Source organism: Hirundo rustica, chromosome 8 (genome assembly GCF_015227805.2).
Source record: "Hirundo rustica isolate bHirRus1 chromosome 8, bHirRus1.pri.v3, whole genome shotgun sequence".
Lineage (NCBI taxonomy): Eukaryota > Metazoa > Chordata > Aves > Passeriformes > Hirundinidae > Hirundo > Hirundo rustica.
Genome location: NC_053457.1, coordinates 24,608,860 through 24,630,925, shown reverse-complemented (window position 1 = coordinate 24,630,925; position 22,066 = coordinate 24,608,860). Strand labels below are relative to the sequence as shown.

The window sequence follows — 22,066 nt, the reverse complement described above, 5'->3', positions numbered from 1 at the left end:
GGGAAATGGCCCACAAAACCTGCCAGTTTCCTGGTATCCACAAACAATACCCAGCTCTAAATATCAAACTAACTTTGCAATGAAACCAGTCTGGAGAGAAAAAAAAACACAAAAAATATTTTCCAGATGCCTTCTCCCTGGTCTACCAACTCAACACAATCACAGAAGTAGTTGCCATGCTGGTTTCATTTTTATTTCTAATCTTCTATTTAAACATTAATTAAAAATGGATTGGCAAAGTCCTGGAGAAGGACTTTAGTATCAAGCTTCATTAATAAAGGTAGAGGAAAAGTAGAAATGCATAAAGACATTTTGCCAGAGTTGGCCTACCTTCAATGGCAACGAGACCATAGCCTACTCAAAAGCTATTTGAGAATGAAACAGTCTAGAATAGAAATTAAAATATCTACCAAGGGCAGTGCAATTAATGTGGTTGCACTGTCCCCATTTTTGCATTCTAGGAGTAAACATTTTAGACTAAAATCCAGCTGGATTTTGGAACAGTTACCTGTGGCTGACAGGTAAATGTAGCTTTGCCTTGCCTAAAGATTCCCCTTCCTCCCTTCCAAGCATAGCAATCTATTTGGAATTGCAAATATTGCCCACCACACATCGCATTGCAAGGCATTTTAATGAAAAACTACCTGGCACAGAGTGATCCCATTGGCCTCCCCAGCTTGTAACGCTCCATGGGAGTGAGTAATGTCCCAACATCCAACCACCAGCACATTAGCAGATCACACCAGAACCCTGCCAAAAGCATTCAGAGGAATCATTCCCGGAAGAGACAGGCTTCACTGAGAGAACTTGCACAACCTGCTTGTCACTGCCAGCCCCCAGAGCTTGCACAGAGCAAGGAAAAAGGATCAATGGTAGTAGGAGGTAAAGAAAACCCTTTCAGAGCAGAGTGGTTCCCATCAGATCTTCATCTTTACATTAGTCTTGAAAATCCCCAAAGACTTTCTGGTAGCTTGCTGCAGCATTTCCTTTGAGAAGAAACTTTTCCTAATGTCCAATACGACATCTGCTGGGGCTGTTAACACATCCCTCTTCAAGCAAAAAGATAAGATGCATCTCCTAACTCTACTTCCAATGTCCACAAGCTACTGCAGCATTATTAGCCTTCTCCTCTTTATTATCTTGTTCCAAAGGCATCTCATATTCCAAGTCTTGGAGTGAATCTCACATTAACTCTAGAAAGGACAGTCACAGGTTGAGTGGACAAAACAGCACAGCATGGCTGCCAAGAAAAAAACAGGCCCCAGCCCAGTGTCTCACCAGCTCTCATCCTGCCTTCCCCAGTTCTCACAGCCTGGATCATGCTGTAAGCATCAATGCAATTGCATGCTTTGCACAAGCAGCAGCTGCATCATTGAAGCACACCAGACTTCCACTGGTTTATTTTCTGCTCTGTTTTACTACAGTGAGATAAAAAAATTCACTGCTGACATTTTTCATATTGTATCAAAAAATCCAACACCCAAGACCATTTAGGAATTTGGTCTGGCTGCAGCAACCTGCAATACACACATGCCTTAGAGAAATGCCCTCTCCTGCTCTTACTGGGGCATTATAGCACATTTTTCATCTTTATTCCAGTGGTTTGGGAGAATTTATGTTTGAATTTGGGAGGTGTCCCTGCCCATGACAACGGGGATTGGAACTAGAGGATCTTTAAGGTTCCTTCCAACCCTTACTATTCAATAAATCTGTGGAGTTTGCCCCTGGTTACTAAAAAAAGCAAAGGCATGGGATAGCTAAAGCATGCAGTGATCATAGCTGCAGCATCTCCATAGAGAGCAGATTGAAAATGTCTTCCAGAGAAAGATAGAAATGTGTATCTTTTCTTCTCATGCTGAAAAAAACCCCAGCCACAATGCCACAAAATTTGTAGTAATTCCATCACACAAAAAGTATGGACAAAATCAAGTGCTTCCTATAAGCAGCTACATTCATGAGAGGGACAACTCTGAAACCTAACAAAAACAGTTCCCATTTCCCATTCCACCAGTGATCATACCAGGAGAGCAACCCTAGCAAGTGTGTTTTATTCACTGTAGCTTCTTGAAATCTCTTGGAAAACCTACTGTCAAGAAACGAGATAGTGAGATTTAAAATTGTAAGAGCATTAAAGGTGCTGCTACTTCTTTTTGCAGGTCCTTATCCTAGAAATCAGGGAGAGAGGAAGGAGGAAAAGATCATGCGAAGAATCAAATCATCTTCACAAGAAGGTTGGAGAGAGCATCTGATGAGCAGAACAAGGAAAAATTTAATACACTAATATAAACATCTAGAGAGGGAAAACAAGTATAGAGGGTACAACTGCCCACTGAATGGCACATTTGTACATAGCATATGTGTTCAGAGAGGAATGGTTTTGGAAAAAGAATGCCTTGCAGATCTTTTGGGAATAATAGTATTTTTCACTAAAAATTCTTTCTTTAGAAAAGCCTTGGCAAGAATACATTTTATCTGCTCTCTCCAAGGTCCCTCAAGAGCTTCATGACCTTGCTCAATAAATGCTTCTATTCGGGCAGATTGATACTTGAAGCCCAAATAGAAGTCTGCTTTTTCCAGTATCAGACCCACTGAATTAAGCCAAGTTCCCTTCCTAAGAACACAGAGAACACAAACCTCACATCGACACAGAGTAGTATTTTTGTATTTTCCTAACAATTTTCACTTCAAGATCCTCAGGTATTGTACAAAGCAAAAATGAATTCTGCTCCATACCACCACTTTGTGGTAGCTAAGTAGTACTATCCTCATTTAGCATGGAAGAGGAAATCCAGGGAGGTTAATTGTCTTTCCTAAGGTCACAGAAAAAGCCTTTGGGCAGGACAAAGCAGAGAACCCAAACTCCCTGATCTCACCAGACTTTTGCCGCTATGATCATCCTGACCTCACTATCTGCAAATAAAGAAAACAAAAGTTTGTTTTCTGGAAGGGATTATGTTTTAGTAACTTAAATTGTGATTTGAGGGACATGTGAGAAAAGGGATGGACAGACACTTGCTTTTTAAATAACAATAATTTTAAAAGCAGAAGGTTTTAACTTCGTAATTCTAGGTTACAAGACATCCAGCAGCTGCAAAGACCTCCCCTTCGTGGAGTGTCTGCAGATCTTCTATACGTCCCAGTAAAACCTCAATTTTTTATTACCTTCCTCTTCTTTGCAAATCCATCCAGTTTTTAGGAACAGCCCACCACTAATGCACAAAACTTGATTGATCGTGTTTTTAATAACATATAAGTGACAAAAGCTGAGTTTTTGAAGTCTGTTCAAGTAACAGAAATGGTAAAAGCTAGCTTTTTGCCTCTTTACTGCTTTGGGAGCCTAAATACAGTAACATACAGACACATCCTACCTATTCTACTAGATCAACTGGCATAGTCATGACATGAGTTAATACCTATTGTCCATTTCCAATACACCCTCCTGCTGCTTTACATCTCCTGTGACCTAAGAAAATTTATGCTTTTTGATGTGAGGCTGGGGACCAATGTGGCTGGCAAAAGAAGCCAAAAGAAGCCACACTCTTTGCCTGAGTGACCTTGGGCAAGTTGCTTCATGCTCCTGTGCCATGGACACCCCAACAGTAGAATTAGATAAAAACTGAGCTGCAGCAGAAAAATAGGCATTGGATTCAGCCTTATCTGTTAATTAATGAAAGAACCCAGGTTCAAGTAAATAACTTTCTCTCTACACAGTTAAAAAAAAAAAAAATAAATCCAATTGATTACTAAATGCAGTATGTTTTCCGCAAAAGACAGGAAAGAAAAAAGTCTCAGAATGCTAGACCTCATATTAGGAAAATAACAAAAAGATAACATTAGAATTCATAATCACACTTGCTTCTCCTTCCTACAAACACCACACTGGCAATAAACACCAATCTTTTGCTTTAGCTTGTGCTTTTGAGTTGGAAGCTTTTAATGCATGGTATCCTGAGGGGCAAAATCCTAATGGCATGCCATGAACAATCAAGACATTTTCTTTCATTACCCTTCTCAGTCACCTGAAGAATAGGGAATCTAGTTATTTAAATAGAATGTTTCTGTAAAAGAAACCAAGGAGAGAGAAATTCGTGAAAATCACTTTCTAAGCTGTGCTTTAGGAAAAAATAACCCTTCTTTCCCCTGCAAATGCCTACAGAATGAGTTTTCCTTGCTACTTAAAGCAGAAATACTCAAAACTATTGGAAATCCATGCTGGGAAGGCATGGGGGTGGCATTTTAGCTTCTTTTACTCAACTCCCTTTGATTCAGCATCAAAATGAAAGAAAAGAGAGGGCATATAGGTGGTTTTCTTCATTACATGGCATGTTGTGTTAAAAATAAACAGTCCTAGAGACAAATGTAGTGCTGAAATACACCATACAGCTGTTTTCTCTTCAGTGCTTGCTTTCATCTTTAATGAGAGTGAAATTCATGTCTGGCAAACACAACTGCCTTTAAAAATTGGTTAAATCAAAGTAACATCTACATTGCTGTCAGAATTATTGCCTAAGTAGCAAGAAATAGAAAAAAAAAATTCCAGTTAAAAAAAAAAAAAAAGACAGTTGAATTGCACATTAGAAACCTATAGCTGATGCACAGATAGAGACACAGATAGATAAGTACATAGACAATTTGCTTTTTTATGGCTAGGAAGTTCCATGAAGAATGTATCTGGAAATGCAGCCAATCTGTTTTATGCTGTTAATTGCTTTATACTCATTTCCAATAGTGGCAAAACAATAAAAGAGGCATTTTCAAGGCAGTGACAAGCTATAATAATCAGAATAATGGGAATATTGTCACCAGACATAAAGGTTTCCCAGAGTCCTTTAAATTACAGCTGCTCCCAGACTACATGAGAGTAGGAATGCTATTTCTGATACCAAGTCAAAAGAAACTCGAAGTTTTGTCCACAGCCATCTGCGGGGCGTTGCGGAGCGGGTGTGAGGGAGGGTCCTGCGCTATCATGGCACAACGTGTGGGCTTTTGGGACATGCCCCCTGCACACGCACACACAATCCCACAGGCTTTCAGGGACGCCTCACTGACTCGCTGTTACCGACTTCGGGGAAAAGGCGTGAGATGCCATGGATTTTTCAACAAACTTTCCACTCTGTTTGCACTACGTGCCTCCACTCAAAGCTCCTTGACGTGCTGTGGGGCTTTCCACCCCTTAATGAATTAATGGGATCTCTCTTACCTCCAGCACTCCCCGCGGGGCACTGGAGGGCTTTTCCACCACCCCTATATATCACTCATCCCAGGCAGGGAGGCAGCGGAGCGTGCCAGGTGTTTATTACATTTGGAGAGAGGGAGAGCGAGGGTCCCCAGGGGAGCGGCACACGGGACACACGGGACACGCAGGAGCGCAGCGAGGGCCGGGGCCAGCGCGGCCTTCGGGGCGCTGCCCGGGGATGGCGGCTCTGCCTCCGGGGCCGGGGGCAGCACGGTGTTCCCACTCGCCTTCACCTTTCCCCGGTAAAACTTTTCTCCTGCGGCCATCTCTCCGTGTCCCACTCCCTCTGGCGATAAGGCGCCGTGCCCGCCCAGCGCCGCTCGGCCCCGTCCCGCCGCTGTCCCGGCTCCCTCCCCGCCGGCTCGGCTCGGCTCGGCTCGGCTCGGCTCTGCGGGCGGTACTCACGCTGCTGTTGTGGCCGGACCAGTGCACCATGGCTTGGTTGTGCGCCGCATCCCCGGTGAGCGCGAAGGTGGTGCTGCTCAGCCTCGGCTCCTCGGCCCCTCGCGGCCACGCCGCTCTCCCGTCCTCCGGGGGCCCGCGGGGCTGAGCGCGGCCGCCGCGCTGCCCCTCGGCCGCGGGCACCCCCCGGGCTCCTCCGGCCGGCAGCGCCCGGCGCCCCTCGCTGCTCCGGCGGGTCCGCGGCGCCGCCGGGCCCCGGCCCCCGGGCGCGCCGCCTCCCGCCCCCGCCGAGCGGAGCGCCGCTCCCCGCGGCCCCGCTTGGCCCCCCGGCTCCGCGCCCGGCACCGGCACCGGCTCCGGCTCCGCGGCGGCCGCCGCCCCGAGCGAGCCCCGCGCCCGGCCGCCCGGCCAGCTCCGTAATCCTCGCGGCGGCGGCGGCTGTCGCTGCTCCTGCCTAAAGCGAGACGAGGAGGACGGCCAGGAGGGCGATGGAGATGAGCAGGATCTGCAAGTTATTTCGGCGCCGGTGCAACACCAAGAGAGAAGTAAGAACCATGTCCAGGCGAGAAAAATGGTGTGGCAGGTCGGAAAGCAGTTGGTCCCCTTCTCCATGCCTTTGCGGAGCGAGTCGGGGGGCTTGCAGAGGGAGGGGGGATGAGGCGCTGCGTTTAGGGCTTTTTTTTTTTTTTTTTTTTTTTTTTTTTTAAAGGAAGAAGGGGGCCGGATTCTAATTATAATATTTATTATTTGCGAAAGGCTCCTCTTTCTGTCCTCTTCTTCTTTCTCTTCTTCGCTTTTCTCTTCCCTCTTTCTCAGCCTCTGAGACGATGAGCAGAAAAAAAAAAAAAAAAAAAAAAAAAGGGAAAAAGAAAGGAAAAAAAAAAAAAAAAAAAAAAAGGAAAAAAAAACTCTCCCCGGTAGTTGGATTCTGTTCCTTACTGTTGCTGGATTTTTTTTTTTTTTTTTTTTTTTTTTTTTTCCCAAAAGTGCTTTTCAGTGAAACTGTTCACGTTCAAGGATTTGATCAAGTGAGAGGGTACCACCACACGGGGGGAGGAGCCCCGAGCCTTGCCAAGCCGCCGCCGCCGCTGAAATACACCGCCGAGTCACCCGCCGCGCCGCGCCGCGCCGCCGGGGGCCGGGAGCGGGGCCGGGGGCGGGAGCGGGACACCGCGCTGCACCGAATCAGCTGGAGCATCACCCAGCCTTTTCTCCTGATTTGGTATGTGTGCTCCCGGCCGAGATAAAGCAGCCGTCATTCCCCGTTTCTCCTGATGTATGTGCACATAGACTCGTGTTTACAGCCGTGTGGGTGCTCCTCGCCCCGCGCGTGTGCGTGCACATGTACGCACAAAGGCTGGATGTCAGCCACGGGTAAGGGGGCACAAGGGTGCGCAGCTGGGATGAGCGGCTCTTGGGTGCCTCCCGTGTGTAACAGCGTGCCCACGGACCCGGCCATCCCGCAGCATCCCTCCAGAGCCGGCTCCGGGCGTGCGGATGTGCCCGTCCCAAGCGCAGCCTGCCGGCAGTGGGAACTCACACGCGTGTGCGTGGGAATCCCGGCAACCTTGCCACCGTCCAGCAAGGGAGACTAGCAGGATTTGTGTGGGGCCAATAACGAAGAAAGGGCAGTATCTGCAGGCAGCTCCCTGCAGCAGCATCTCGGGACTGTGTCGGGAGAAGGAGCGAGGGGGATGTGTTCCTTTAGGTCACGGCAGCGCCGCGCTCCCTCTTGCCATCGCACGGATACATTTCCCCTGGCCAGGACACCTGTTTTCTGCTGGCAAAGCTCGAGAAGCCTTTGCAGCTTCAGCCCCAGGACAAGGTGTGAGTAATGGCAGGCTATGAAGGGGAGAGGGAGGCTGCTGCCGCCTCCCGCGGCTGCGGGGCGTCCCCGTGGGTCACCCCTGTCATCGCCATCTGTGCCAGTGCCACGTCCCTCCGGACCGACTCATTGCAGCAACACGTCGGCGCTTTTTCTTCGGATCAAACCCACGCTCGACCTTCTCCCGTTCTCCTCCTCCCTTTGAAAAGTGTCGATAATTAGCGATTTTTTTTTTTTTTTTTTTAAATCGTCCCACCCTCCTACTTCCCGCATCAGCCATTCTTTGCCGTCCAAGGACGGATCCACCAACTGCACGGCTCTCCCCACGGTCTCCCCCCTCCCCATCGCCAGGCCCGCTGCGGGGGCGGCTCGACAGTTTCTGCCGCCTATCGCGGCTCTCCCGGCCCGGCAGGGAGCGGGGCACAGAGGCAGCCCCGGAGCTGGCACTGCCCGCACTGGGGAGCGGAGAGGTCTCTGGCCGGCTGCGGTCCGGCGCTCGGTCAGCGCCTGCTGCAAACGCCCGGCTCGGGATGGGGGATCCGTGCTGCCCGGGAGAGCGAGGAGAGAGCCGGGGGAGGAAGGCGGGCTGCGCGCACGGAGGGAGAGGTCGCTAAAGGGCTGTCCTGAAGGAGCGGGAAGAAGGGCCGGGGTGACGGCGGTGCGCACAGAACAGCGCTGACAGCCCCGGGAAGGCGGCGGGGGCACTGCCCGCAAACGCGGCCCCTTGTTGGCCTCCATTCCCCAGGCAGAGAGGGAAAGTGGGAGGTGGGGGTAGGGGAAGCGAAATCACCCACTCGCAACGCAACGGATGGTATTCCTGGCTTGGAATCGGCTCCCTTTTGTACGTGCTGCCAAAATGTTTAGATGACATTTTATTTGTGTGGGAGCGGTGACGTGGGCCTGCGCCAGAGTTTCTCCATAAAACCTCAGGCAAGGGGATTTTACAAATTGCACACACGCGTGGCAGGTGCTACCCTGCATTCACAGGGACATGCCAGACCAGAGGCTGCACGCTGCTGCTGCTTGTAAGCAAACAGCAGGGTGTGGGGAGCAGGAAGGACCCCACTGCCCCCCAAACTCGATTGCTGCAGGAACAGAGTTTTCAGGTACGTGGCTTTAGCAGCACACCCGCCACCCCAGTGTCTCGCCATTGCTGAGCACTGTGAGGGGAGGCACTGCCCACCCAATGCCAGCTTCTAGCAGTAAGGCTGCAGCTGTGACAGGCAGAACTTGTTCTTAAATTATAATCAAAGTTTCTGCAGTCCCTCTGGACCCAGCAGCAGCTCAATACTGCTCCTGAAGATCTCTGCACATCCAGAATCCCGGGTACCACATAGTGAAAGCTACTGTGGTGGCAGCAATTGCCACTACTTAGCCAGTCCCCTGCAGTGCAGGCCACCCAGTCTCATTTATCTCCTCGGCCTTGCTGGACACTGCTTAAAACATAGTTCTTGTCCAAATCTTGATCAGTCACTCCTTTGTGCAGCAGCATCCTTGACTTCATGGCCAAAGCCCACCCAGACCAAGACAGCACTTGTGGGCACATCCCATTTCACCAACCCTGCCGGCACAAGGCATTTCTTTGTGTCCACCACATTGCTCTTTGTCACCACTAGAGCCCAGCTGTGGCTCAGAATGTGATGGTGAACACTTGCATGAAGCCTATCACTTTATTTAGGACAGTATTTTCACCACTCCAGTAGTAGGTGTTTTCTGCCCCGCAGACTGCAGAGCCATTACTTGCAATCACCCTCTGTGAACTGTCGTCCTCACCTACCACACTCGGGGATAGTCCCAGACATTCAGTGCCGACTGTGTCAGTGAGATTAGCCCAAGCCCTACTTTCTCAGACAGACACCCGCAGGAAGCTCTGGTCTTTCTGAAGCAAATTCTAAAATGCCTTCATCAGTGTCTGCTTATTGATGTTAAATAATAGGATGCACAGCTAGGGGAATCCCACTGATGATGTGGGACCAAGTACTAGATCTCCCCGTTCTGCATCCCCCTCTCCCCAGCAGAGGCCTCCGTGACAAAGAGAGCAGCAGCAGTGCTCCCGAATATCTTTCCTTCCCTAGAAAACAAAGGTAATGTGAGCAACACCCCCATCTCCTGCACGATTCGCGAACTGCGTGCCCATCACCAGCACACAGGAAATGGGGCTTTTCCAGTTTATACCATCCCCGTTGCAGGAATAACAGATTTGCTTCAAAACCTGGCCTCTTGCATGACAGGGTGACAGTGAGGATGTCATCTGACAACGCTAGATTTGCACAGTCTATATCCAAGAATAGAAATGGGAATAGTTCAACACAGTATCCATTACAGGCTGTTTTAATCCCTGATCTAATCCATTATGAGCTGCTTTAATCCCCACCCAGCTGCAAACATCCATTCAAAGAAGCAGGGGTTGGTGGTATATTCTGTTGGACCATGTTGATTTTTAATTGATGTAAGAATACCATATGCCCTAACACCAGGCAATGCAGAGGATTTCCAAGTAAGCCAGAAAGTAAATGCTCCAAAAGGCAAATTGTAGCACAAATATAAAGTAGCAGAACATGCCTTTAACCAAGGGGAAGCTGAGTTCAGTTAAGGAGAGAAAAGCAATTGGGGGAGTTATGTTTGCTTGGAGGGGGTGATTTGGATGGAAGAAGACTAATGACACTATCTAAAGAAAGAAACAAATAGAGACTGACAATTGCCAAAGCAGCATTGATTATTTGGGCTTTTCTTTTTTTTTTTTTTTTTTTTTTTTTTTTTTTTTTTTTTTTTTTTTTTTTTTCCCCGCTTCCTATTCCGTGGGGAAAAAATAATTATTAAATGTTAACTTGTATCACATGGATCAGTAACTTCATCATCACTGCCCCACTGTTGTAGACCTGCTCCCCAGTACCCCAGCCCTTCTGTTTTGCCCAGCTCTGCCCATCATTGCTCCGTGTCCCTCTCCTCCTATGGGACTGCACACACTCAGACCTCCCTGGAGGCCTGGAGTGTGTCTCCCAGTCACTACCCCCCCAGGAAATTTCAGTTCCAGTGGGAGCTGGAACATGAAAGAAAGGAGGAAGAGTTAGGTAAGAGATCATAAAGAGGAAAATTTAGAGAGGGGGAAAGAAATTAATGTCCCAGCTACTCTGCACTCCTTTCACACACTCATATCCTCCCCTGAAGATCTTCTGCACTACTCAAGCCCTCCCAAGGGAGGAAATCCCACACATACTAAAAGAAAAATCAATGCTTGCTCCAGTTAACTTTAACCTATTTATTACATGTGAGACCAGTCACTGGAAAACAAAGCAGCTCTGTGATAATGCTGTCTTGTTTGCCAAGGAAAAGCCTGAATCTACCTAAACAAAAATCATTATAAGCTGAAGTATCCCCGTACCCTCAGACAAAGCATCACCTGCAGGCAGGGCCTCCACCATTTTTACTGGTGTAGCACTACCCCCACTACAGGACAGATTTTTCTGGGCACAGCCAGCCAGGGTGTGCAGCAGACAGTCTGACTCTGAAGCACAGCAGGCCCATGGCACTGACAGACTTGCTGCAAAGCTCCCGAACAGGGGCTGCAGAAAACTCTGCAGATGCTGCAAGAGAGTCTGGTTTCTGTACTGAACCATGAAGTGGGAGTCCAGCAGTAAGAAACACAGGTACCACATGGCAGCACGCCAGGGGAGGTGTCTTACACAGCCTGCATCAAGGGACAGTGGTGGGACCACTTGATCTCAGCTGAGCTTGGAACAGGGTCCTCACAAAGTGGATCCCCTCACTGCATGACAGCACCACGGTCTCTTTGATTAACACCACTGACACAGTGCACCAGGGCCGGAGAGGGAGCCACAGGCCACGCTGGGACTGCAGCAGGTAGAGGCTTAGCAGAGTGAAGTGGCACTTCTGAGAATCTCACCTGCATGGGCAGATGTCATGTCAGGTTGGTGACCAACCTGACTGCATCCCTCTCTTGGGGTTTCCAGTACCTCCCAGGGTCCAGCCCTGTTCAGAGAGATGCCTTAAATCATGTAGTGAGACAACTTCTCTGGACATGCTTTGTAAAACAAAAGGTTTTAATAAATGATGAAAGTAACATATGTAAACAAATAATTGTAAGTTGAACACAGTGTAGAGAGCATTCTGACGCTGGTAACGCAGTCCAGTCCTTGACTTCTTTTGAGTAGTCCCTTTAGTACTTAATGGTCTAGGTGGGCTATTTGGCACCTTTGCCCAATGAGATTGGCAACAGGCTTTGAGATACACTCTCAAAGCCCAGTCGCTGCTCCTGTGCTGGCATTGAGCCATTCCTGATGAAAAGGGCACAGAACTTTCTAGTTTGGTTTCCTTGTATGTTTAAGGTAAGCTGAACCCCTTTTCCTCACACAGAAATGCTCACTCGGGGGTGTGGGTGCATTACAACATCCCTCCATTTGATTTTATCTATCTGAACACTGTATCTGTGGGACACAGAAGAGCCCCTTTCATTCAGGCATGCTCAGACAGCTGCACTATCTTCACCAGCTGATAGAGCTGCCCAAAAGGTGCACAGCCTGCACAGTGCAGGTAAGAGACTTGGCAAGACACAGAGCAGACAGGGGTGTTTCCAATTTTCTGGGGAAATTCAGCAGGTTTTAAGTCATGTTTCTAGTTAATGTTGGGTTTTGATGTTCACCTTAAAGTCAAGATAAGAAAATTCCTTTCTGCTGATAATCAGCATCATCAGGAATGCCGAAGAGCTTATCAGAATGGAATGGAACGAGTGCACAGATTTGCAGCATATACAAAGATAAATTGTGCAGCACACAAGTTCACGGTGTTGAATTCACTGTATACTGAAAGTTCCATATATTTTTATCTTAGAGATTCCAGACAGAAATACAGGATCCCCCATTTCCCAGATTTCATATCATCTAGGACCACAGTAAGATACTGGACTTTCAGAAGCATTTGCCAAGTTTTTGAAAATATGCTCCTTAGCATTACTTAAGAGAGCTCTGGATCAGGACATTTAAACCTTCAGCCCCTCTGTCTTCTGAATTCAATGTGCTCATCTAAAAGCTGGGTCCAACTGCACCACGTTTTATGAAGAGAGGACAAATCATGCCTTAAGATGTTAAAATATCTAGGAATACTCTATGAGTACTGAGATACCCCATTTGGAGAAAAGCTGATTAAAGCCAGTAATGTGGCTACTATTCATTAGATCATGGATTCAGAAAGACTGAATGACTCTCATGTCCCTTCCTGTCCCAAGGTATGCCTCAGTCTTGCAGGTTTCCCGAAGAAAAAGAACCTTCATTACTGTTAGAAATTTTGTGCACTTGTCATCAGCTTTTCATTTCTGGTTGTTAATGAAGCCTCGTGCCTAAGAGGGTTTAGGATTAGCTTTATAGCCAGCAAAAGGCAGAGCACAAATACTGCCTTGCTGTGAGAAGGTAATCTTTGTGAACAGCAGCCTCTCCTTGTTCCATTCCTGCAGAAACAAGACAGAAAAACGACAAAGCGCCTTTTCCCACCCCGCAGAGCACACACTGGGAGAATGGGGCTGATGTGGTAAGTGACACAGCAACAGTTCTCTCTCTCTCTAAGACTCTGTTCCCTCCCCAGTTCCCTTTTCCTATTTTTGATCCTCTTCCAGACAAACCTCCTTCTTCCACTCTTCCCTTCCCCTAAGTTTGAAACAGACTCAGAAGGGGAAGGAGCTGGTATTGTTTCTCCTCTATTCAAGCTAAATACAAAGTGATTTCTCTGTGTGAGAGTGCACAAAGGCAGAATTTTCTTAGCAAGCTAGAAAGAAATGAGTCTGGCAGCTACCCCAGCTTTGATGGTGGGACTTCACAGGAGGATGTTGAACCTGCAACAGCTTGGTGCTGTTTTCTCTCCCACAATAAACACCACCTTTTAAGATTCTCACCTATGGCTATTTCCTTCCCTTCTTTTAAGAGCCCCAAACAAGAGAGAAACTGAACTACAGCACTGAGGAAAGACTTTATACTAGTCAACATGAGGAGAAGGTTGTATACTTAGCACAGGAGAAAGAAATCAAAAAGGAAATAAAGAGAAATAACACAGAACTACAGCAGTAGGCAGTTTGCTGTAGCAGGTGTTTCTTACCAAGCCAGTCCTGGCAGTTCCCAGATCTCCTGTGCACTGAATCAGCAATAACTAATTCCTAAAAGGAGTCAGGTTAAATCAAATATCATGTAAACAGAGTTTGAACATTCTGAAGGTGGGAGTCTCAGGCAAATGTGTGCTCCCAGCACCTCGAGGACAGGAAGTAGGACAGAATTAAGTGGCAGCTTTTACAGCCTTTGCTAGACTGTCTTGGCCAACAGCTTCAACTCACAGGGGACCAACTGAAGTTTCACACCCCAAAGGAAATTAGGAAAGATAACACTGGCCCCATAAAGAGAATAACACACACAGTGTAATGAATTCTGGCTGGAAAAGGCCAGGCATCACAGCTGTACGTATTTCCATGATAAAAATGCCAATTACTAAATTTATAATAATTTAAACTTCGGCAATGCCTAGAGTTCCTGTCAGGCTCCGGGTAAAGGCCTGCAAATGCAGTGAAGAGAATCCCTTCTCTGCAGTTTAGGTTATGACTTGGAAACAACACACAAGTTCCCTGCTTTCAAGACTGACTTAAAATGAGAACAGTTAAGGAAATTGATCTTCACAAAATAAAAATGTACTGGGGCAAATCAGGGAGTTCATCTGGGGAAGGAGGAGGAAAAAACCTGCATCAGGATGTTTTGCAATGAAAAACTTGTCACAGGCAAAAGGTGGAGAGGCCAAAAACCTGAAAGTTTTGGGAAGGTTCAAGGGAATCTATTCCCTTCAAAGATCACCTGACCACATTTGTTACTCCAACACAGAGTGAATTTGTTCTGTGTTCTACCAAGTGACTGAACAGCTTCCTTCTTTTGTTGGTGGTTTGAATCTATTCCTTAGCTTTGTTGCAGATGTCCAGGTTGCAGAGACCACTCTGGTCTTTTCTCTCTTTTCTGAATCTGCCCAACACTTGGCAATTTTAGAGGCACTCACAAGCAGAAGCAATCTCAAAAGGGTTAAAATACAGGGACTCAAATGAAAATGCAATTAATAAGTCTGCTGCATAAAAGATCCTGATGCTCCCAATGCAATCGGCAAAGGCTGAGCATTTTTCTTGGGGCTTCCTCTGCTCCATTACTGCAATAATGCATGGTAATATCGTTAGCATTGATTTGCCGCAAGGTGCATGTACTACATCTGCAAGCTAACAGGGGAAATGGAGGCACTCTCTCTCCTTGAAAGGCTGGAATTACTTAATTATCCAAGGAAAATAGCATGCAGATTGAACAGCACGGGGAAGGGTTAGCACTCACTTCCCCCGTTCCCAAAGAATACAGAACAACACTTCTCTGCTACGTGATCTCCATGCAAAGCAAACACTCCTGGTTTGTTATTATTAATTACCCAGCTCCTATTCACTGGAATTCAGAGGTGTTGAGACTTCGCATCACCTCCAGCTACGCTTGCAATTCATAAATCATACTGAGAGGAGTTGCCAGGAGAGGAGAGGAAATACTAAAGGAAACTTGCAAGCATCTCTGAATATGCAGCTGCTGCTCAAAGAGGCTGCATCCTCTGCACAGAGTCAGATGTAAACCAGCAGCAGTGTTATGAGACAGCAAGAGACATGCCAAAAGTGGGCAGGCAAGACAAAGAAAAAATGCATTCAGACAGAAAAGGTAAAGGAAAGCAGATGGCCGTAGGGATTAACCTTTCATCTTCACATCCACAGGTTAGATCAGATCAGATGGTCTGATAAAAGCTCAAAGGCTCTATTATGATTATTAATCTGGAAGGGATTGACAGTAGTCCAAACAGAGAGAAAGGTTCTAGTGGTCAAACCAGCAGTGAATTCCCTTCCCCTGGTATTTAAAACTTCTTTCCCAGTTTCCTGTTCGTAAAATAGATCTGAAACTACCTCACCATATCAGAGGCAAAATTCTGAAGAGGGTTTTGGCCATCCCACACCTCCTACCTCTTTATACAGATATACATTCTGCAGGAGGTGTCCACTCTCCTGTTATCACAGCGGCTGTGCTGAAATCATTGTGTCCTTTTTAAAGGATTGAGAAACTTAAGTTTGATACCCAAGGGATTTCTCTCTCAGGCCACTTAAGAGACTGATGACCACACCTTGTTATTGACCGACTCAGTTGCCCTCTGGCTGGCAACAGGACAACACCAAATCAGATCTGGATGGGAAAAAAAAAACAAAAAAACAAAAACAAAAAAAAACAGGTTGGGAGCATCTGGACCCAAATTTATCCCTCTCTGTGAATGCTCTTTGCTCACAGGGTTGCCTTTTTGGGGTTGTTTTTTTCCTCCCACTTTTCAAAAATCATTTCAAAGCTACAAGCAGTTGATCCTTGAAAGCAATATTTGTTGGAAAGGAATGGCAGCTTCTTGAAGGGCTCACAAGATACCTTGATACCTGAAACTTAAAGGCACACAAACCCTTCATTTGGCCACACAGCATCTCAAGTTCCGCTTTCTTATTTTGAGGGAAGGAAAGTATCTTCTCCTCTTTCCTCCTTTCTACGTTTTGCAGTTTAACCCACAGAAACTAAAGATTTTAGGTTGCTTTGTTCTTTTTCCATTGTGGAGTGTGTGTGTTTTCCCTTTCCTCACAGTGCATCTCTCCAACACTTTTTCAGCTCTGGAAGCTTGACAATGTGGCAAAAAAAACCAGTGAAAGTAACACAGAAACAGAAAAATAAATCAGCCGGAAGTTATTCATTCCAGCATTATATAATATACTGAAGGGAAAAAGGGACAAAACGGGGTTAAAATATCATCTTCAAAGACCACTGATCTGAAAAACTGAGATTTCTGGCCTCAGTGAAAATCAGAGAAAGGAGATTAAAAAAAAAAAAAAAAAAAAAAAACACCACCTTAACAGAGGTAATAGTCTCTTTAAATGTTTAAATTTCTTTAAAGAATTTTTAAACAAGGATTTTTATTAAATGAAACCCTGAATTATTGTGTAAATTTTAGAAATAGCAGATTCAGCCTGACCCTTTGATTTCTACAAGTGAATTTCTCATCACTACCAATATAATTGCAATTAACTACTAATTATATTGCAATTAACTTTTCCCCTCCCAAACTGAACAGAATATTTTTCATTCTTCCTGTTCGACTTTCCTCTATATTCTCTTCATCACTGCATTACCAGCACAGGAGATTCAAAAGTGTTTTAAGCTGGCAGCTAAAGAGTTTTCCCTCCTTAGGTCTCTCATTGAGGCCCACCTTTATCACACAAGTAGACACAGGAGGGAGCTCAAGCAACCCCATTCACACTGAGGTTACAAGTCTTCCTGCAGCAGCTGAAGTGATTTAATACCTCTAACTCTCACTTCAGAGTTCCTTTAGGTCTTGGACTTAGATTTCCACACCTTCCAGAATAGATGTCTCCTTTTTTATGCAGCGAAACAATTGATATGTGCCCCCTGCATATCAGAAAAAGAAAAATCTGTAGCAGTGTTGGCTGAGCTGAGACCAGAGGGATGAAATCTTTGCTCGCCAGATTTGGCAGCTGCAGACACGGCTGCACACACACCTGCAGCGTAACACCATTCTTAGTACTCCTGGCTGAACCCTTATCTGCCTTTTATGTCTGCTCTTGCTTGTGCACTTCTTTCTCCTTGCTGGACCTCACAAAGAAAACCCTTGGAGTTTCTCTTCTTTAGCCTCCTCCTGTTCCTCCTGAGCTGGAAGTCCATGGGTGCAGCAAAGGACACCCGGGAAACAGGGAGCAGGGACTTCCTTCTCTTCAGAGGATTTTTTTATTTGTGCAGCCACCAAGGCAAAGCTCTTGAAAGTAATGCTCATTTACCCTTTATATGCCTTTTCACAACAGATTTAAACGCCCTTATTTTGCCTTCCTTTCTCATTGCCCTCTATAGGAATATTCCATAGAATCATGCAATGGTTTGGGTGGGAGGAGACTTTTGAAGTTCACCTAATTCCAACCTGCCTGCCATGGACAGGGACACTTTTCATTAGACCAGGTTGCTCAGAGTTCCATCCAACCTGACTTGGAACTTTTCCAATTATGAAGCATCCACAGCTTCCCTGGGGAACCTTGCTGGTGTCTCACCACTTTCATCATAAAAAAAAATTATTCTTTACGCTCAATATAACATCTCCTCTTTCAGTTTAAAAAGGATGACCTTTGTCCTGTCATTGCAGGTCTTTGGTAACAAGTCTCTCCTGTCCTATAAATCCCCTTTATATACTGACAGGCTGCAATAAGGCCTTTCCTGGACCTTTCCCTTCTCCAGGATGAACAAACCCAGCTGTTTCAGCCTTTCCTCATAGGAGAGGTGCTCCAGCCCTCTGATCACTTTTGTGGCCATTCTCTGGACTTGCTCCAGCTGTTCCATCCCTTTCCTGGGCTGAGTGCTCCAGAGCTGGACCCCATACTCCAGGAGGGCTCTCAGAGAGCAGAAATAAATGGGCAGAATCACCTCTCTGGACCTTCTGGCCCTGTTCCTTTTTATGCAGGTTGGCTTTCTGGGCTGCAAGCCCACATTACCATCTTATGTCCAGCTTTTCAGCACCAAAATAAAAATATTTGAAAGTGCTGCTTTAACCCAAATTCAAAATCCTCATTAAAAATGCAGCAGTGCATGAGAATCCAAAATAAATTGGCAGCTAAAATGAATTCACTAAAGAGAGCATCTACAGCCACAGCCCTCAGCAGCTATCATCACCTGTTCCCACATCACACACACGAGGTCAGGGATCCCCGGAGGCAGCTGACGTAATTAAATGAAGATTTGGATCAGATCATCTGGAAGTCAAATAACTGTGAGCAGACACCATGATTAAGTGTTTGCTCATTTGCCAAACTATGGCCAAAAATAATTTTATTTTGGCACATATTTTTATAAAGAATGTAGTAGGCACTAACAGTGTGGCACATTATTCTAGGTTTTCCTGTTTTCTCTAGCATCAGCAGTGTCAGGTAAATTCTGGAGAGAAAGATAACCTCTTTCAAAAGAGGTTTTCGAGGATGTGATTATTTACTATATTTCTTTGCAGTCCTCACACTATGAAATCCAATTTAGGCATTATCTTTGCACACCAAAGCAATGGTGATCTGTAACAGCTGCAGCACCAAGAATGAACCTGGATGCATTAGAAGAGCCCAGAAGAAACCACCTGTCCAAGAGGACTTCATTAGATGTAAGGAAGACTATTGACTTTTATCTTCTTCCTTATTTCCCTAATTTCCTACTGCTCATGATTGATGCAGGGATGTGACTACTAGCAGCCTTTTTGCTGGAATGCACTGGCTGCTGCTAGTTGTCCCCTTTCCAGTGAAACCCATACAGAAGTCCCCAGCTGGTGCATTATCTTTCAGGCTTCTCATCATTTGCAAGGAGAGATCACTCTTCATTGGAGGAAAAAAAAAAAAAACACAAAAACTGGCTTTGTTTAATTTTTCATTTCTCCATTTCCCTTCTATCTGGAGGCCCCGTTTTCTAAAAGGCCTGTTTTTCTGCACTGAGATGGTGTACTTTACATGCCTGAAGAGAGCAGACATTCCACATTACCATCTGAGCAGTCTCAGTGGGGTATTGGAGTGCAGAATTCTCAGTCTGTTCCTCCGCCTCATTCACTGCCGAGCAAATACCTCCACAGTGAACCAGTGAGTTGGCAACCCCATCTGCTCTGAATATACCCTGCCACGAGAGGAACCAACAGAATGTGTGTGGTGTTCTTGTCCCCTTCTTCCAGCAGATCCCAGAGGGCTTCACAAACTGCATGAGTCTTGAAGGAGGATGTGGGTTATACAGTGATTTTTCAAATGATTTAAAGGATGTAAAGTTAGAACAGGCTCAGCTGGGCAACTGTGATAGTGTCAATGGCAAAATTAGCTAAAGAGCCCAGAAATCTTGATGCTGTTCTGCCTTCTGGTCAGGTCTCCAGCATCTTGAATTATTTCTCTCACTGCTCTGAGCAGAGGTCTGAAACTTATTTTTGACAGGGACTGCACCGCTAAGGGGAGTTTCTCCTTATTTGTATGCTCCCTTTCCCAGTTCTACTGCCCCAGAAGCCTTATTCTGTCCCAGACCTGCATATTGGCTTTCCACAACCCTCCTCATCTTGCACGGTGCATTGATCTATTCTTGCTGAAGCCGAAGGACACAGGTGCCTGCAGGAGAAGCATTTATGCTGGTTTGCATAGCAATGATTATAAAGATGTGCTCAGCAAAAGTACAAGCAGCAATTCCTTGCCAATATCTCCCAGGAGAAGCAATATTAAAGCCTAGATTGTTAAAATACTCTCACTAACAAAAGGGTTTCATACTGGAAACATATCTGGGCACTGCTATTTAAATACAAGCTCCAGTCCTAACCTGGAGACACTGAAGACTCAAACACCCAGGATACAGTGTGAAAATCAAACCATTTCACAACTGCACAAAACCCCCTCCAGCCCCTGCTCACAGAGAGAAGTTCACTTATCTCGTCCAGAGACAACACATTCAGACATGCAAACCCCTGACAAACCCTGCAGAGACTGATACACTCTGTTTCCTTGCAGAATGCTCAGGGCACCTGCCCTGGCCTCCCTATTTGATTGTCACCACAAGAGTCACAAGGGAAGAGCAGTCCTCTCACAGCCACAGCAGCAGAATTATATCTGCCACCTGACTTTAACTATTTTTTACAGGGAGGAGATAATGCGAGGGAACCCGAGGAAGGTGAAGAAGGAGTGCAAAGAGGAGGTCCATCTTTACTGGTGATCAGAAGTGTGAAACTGCTCATTTGGTGCTTCTTTCATCTTCTTTTCCTTCCCCAAGATTTTCTTTCGAACAGCATTCCCAGATGTCGTCTACTTTTTCCTACCTATTTTTCGTTTGTGTGTTTTGTTTCTCTAGAAGAGGAAATAAAGCTGTATATTTTCAGCCAAACTATATTAGTTTTTGAGTGTTTTACACTGCTTTTAGCAGAAAGGTTAAATGTTTATTAGAAAATATTTCACAAAGGAGGAAACTAATTTCCAGCTAGGTCTAGCTGTAGGAAAGGTGAATATGGCTCACTGAGTCTGTAACTGTATCAGAGGTTTAAAAAGTGCCAATTTAAAATCTAATCCCAGAGCCCTTGCATGAGTGGTCCTATTAAAAGGAGAAAAAATTTGCTTTTTGCCTTCAGATTCATACTGGTTGTCAACATAAGCAAATGAGAATGAAAGAAATTCAGAACCACAGTCTGTTCTAAGCTGCACCACTTCAAAGATACTCTCCAGGAGTCAAAGGATGTGCTTTTAATTAGCACTGGAAACACAGAATTGAATCACAAAGATATAGTTCTTTAGTTAACAAAGGTGGTATTATTTATACACTCTGGTATCTCTGAATCATACACTATATTTCAAAGACAAAAGTTAGGATGCCTCCCTCATTATGCACTCATGGTGACTGCTAGGTATGAACCCACCTTCCTTGAGCTACTGAGGTTTAGTCAAACATATTCTCTTGGTCAATCTACCTGAGCAATGCATTTTGTATGTATCCCTGCATCTTGGTGATGTCTGTGTGTAAACATCAAAAAATGATTGCTCAGTTCTCAATATTCCACCACTTGTGATATTTCCCAAGTAGATGACTCTTTCTCCATTGGGAAATAATATCTAGGCTAAAATCAAATTGTGAAATACTAAAAGAAACCTAGCCTCCTCCATATTAATCTTAAAACATTTATGATAGATCAAGGCATTGAATTTCCAGATCTAATGAGACCTTTGTGCTCTGAGGCAACTCCTCAATTTATAAGGGAGGAGAGTAGGTTTCGGCACTCCTTGGGCACCTGGCTCAGAAAATCCCTCTCATATTGTGTAATTACTAAAATGGAAGCCAAATCATTCTTTTGTCTGGTCCTGTCTATGTTAAATCTGCTTAAATCCCCTGTAAAGCCTCCTTAGTACGGACATAAATTACAATCACCCTATGATGCCCTAACAGGAAACTGGTCTGCATGAAAGGCCTGCTGAGTGACTCTCTCTTGTGAAAATCTGGCTATTGATGACAAGAAGAGATAGGACAGGAATTGTCTTTGAATCTTAGAAAATGTACATGTGTGGGTAGAACAAGATGCTGACAACATTTTATTGAAGTGTAAAGTAAACCTAGCTCTCACATGATACAATCCTGATCTAAAGGTGGTCAGTGTTAGAATGCATCTGGTATTCATATTTCTGGTCAAGTCGATTTCTTACTGATAAAAAACAATATTGAGGTAAGACCAGTGAAACCCAGAGAAGTAAGCAGAGAGTCATGTTTTAAACAGAACAACCATTCCACTTGAGGATAAGGTCCCACCACTCATGTGCTCGGTCCTTGAGAACAGAAGTTAAATAAGATCAGGGTCAATATGTAGTCCTTGTACTTATTCCAGCCAACATTCACATTGCTCCTGAAAACCAGCCCACACCTCAGTTTAGCACCCCTCAGACCCATGCACTGAAAAGAGAGGTTCATCCCTTTACAGTCACCCTCCCAACCACACTGCACCCAGTAACTACTCTGAGCATTTCCAGATTTCAT

At 45.6% G+C, this 22,066-nt stretch overlaps 1 protein-coding gene and 1 long non-coding RNA gene across 3 annotated transcripts in view; one reads left to right on the top strand and one right to left on the bottom strand.

The window, feature by feature from the left end:
* The window catches only part of SORCS3 (sortilin related VPS10 domain containing receptor 3), a 275,376-nt gene extending 269,084 nt beyond the window's left edge, over nucleotides 1-6,292 (bottom strand). For both annotated transcript variants that reach the window (XM_040071470.2, XM_040071471.2), the window contains exon 1: nucleotides 5,642-6,292. In XM_040071470.2, the coding sequence (XP_039927404.1) occupies nucleotides 5,642-6,250 (609 nt within the window). In that variant the 5' untranslated portion in view covers nucleotides 6,251-6,292. The remainder of the gene's footprint in view (nucleotides 1-5,641) is intronic.
* Nucleotides 6,293-6,779: 487 nt separating this feature from the next.
* LOC120755880 (uncharacterized) lies at nucleotides 6,780-20,380 on the top strand. Its single transcript, XR_005701895.1, has 3 exons — nucleotides 6,780-6,860; nucleotides 12,931-13,004; nucleotides 20,194-20,380. It is a non-coding gene; the product is annotated as an uncharacterized LOC120755880 (long non-coding RNA).
* Nucleotides 20,381-22,066: the final 1,686 nt, after the last annotated feature.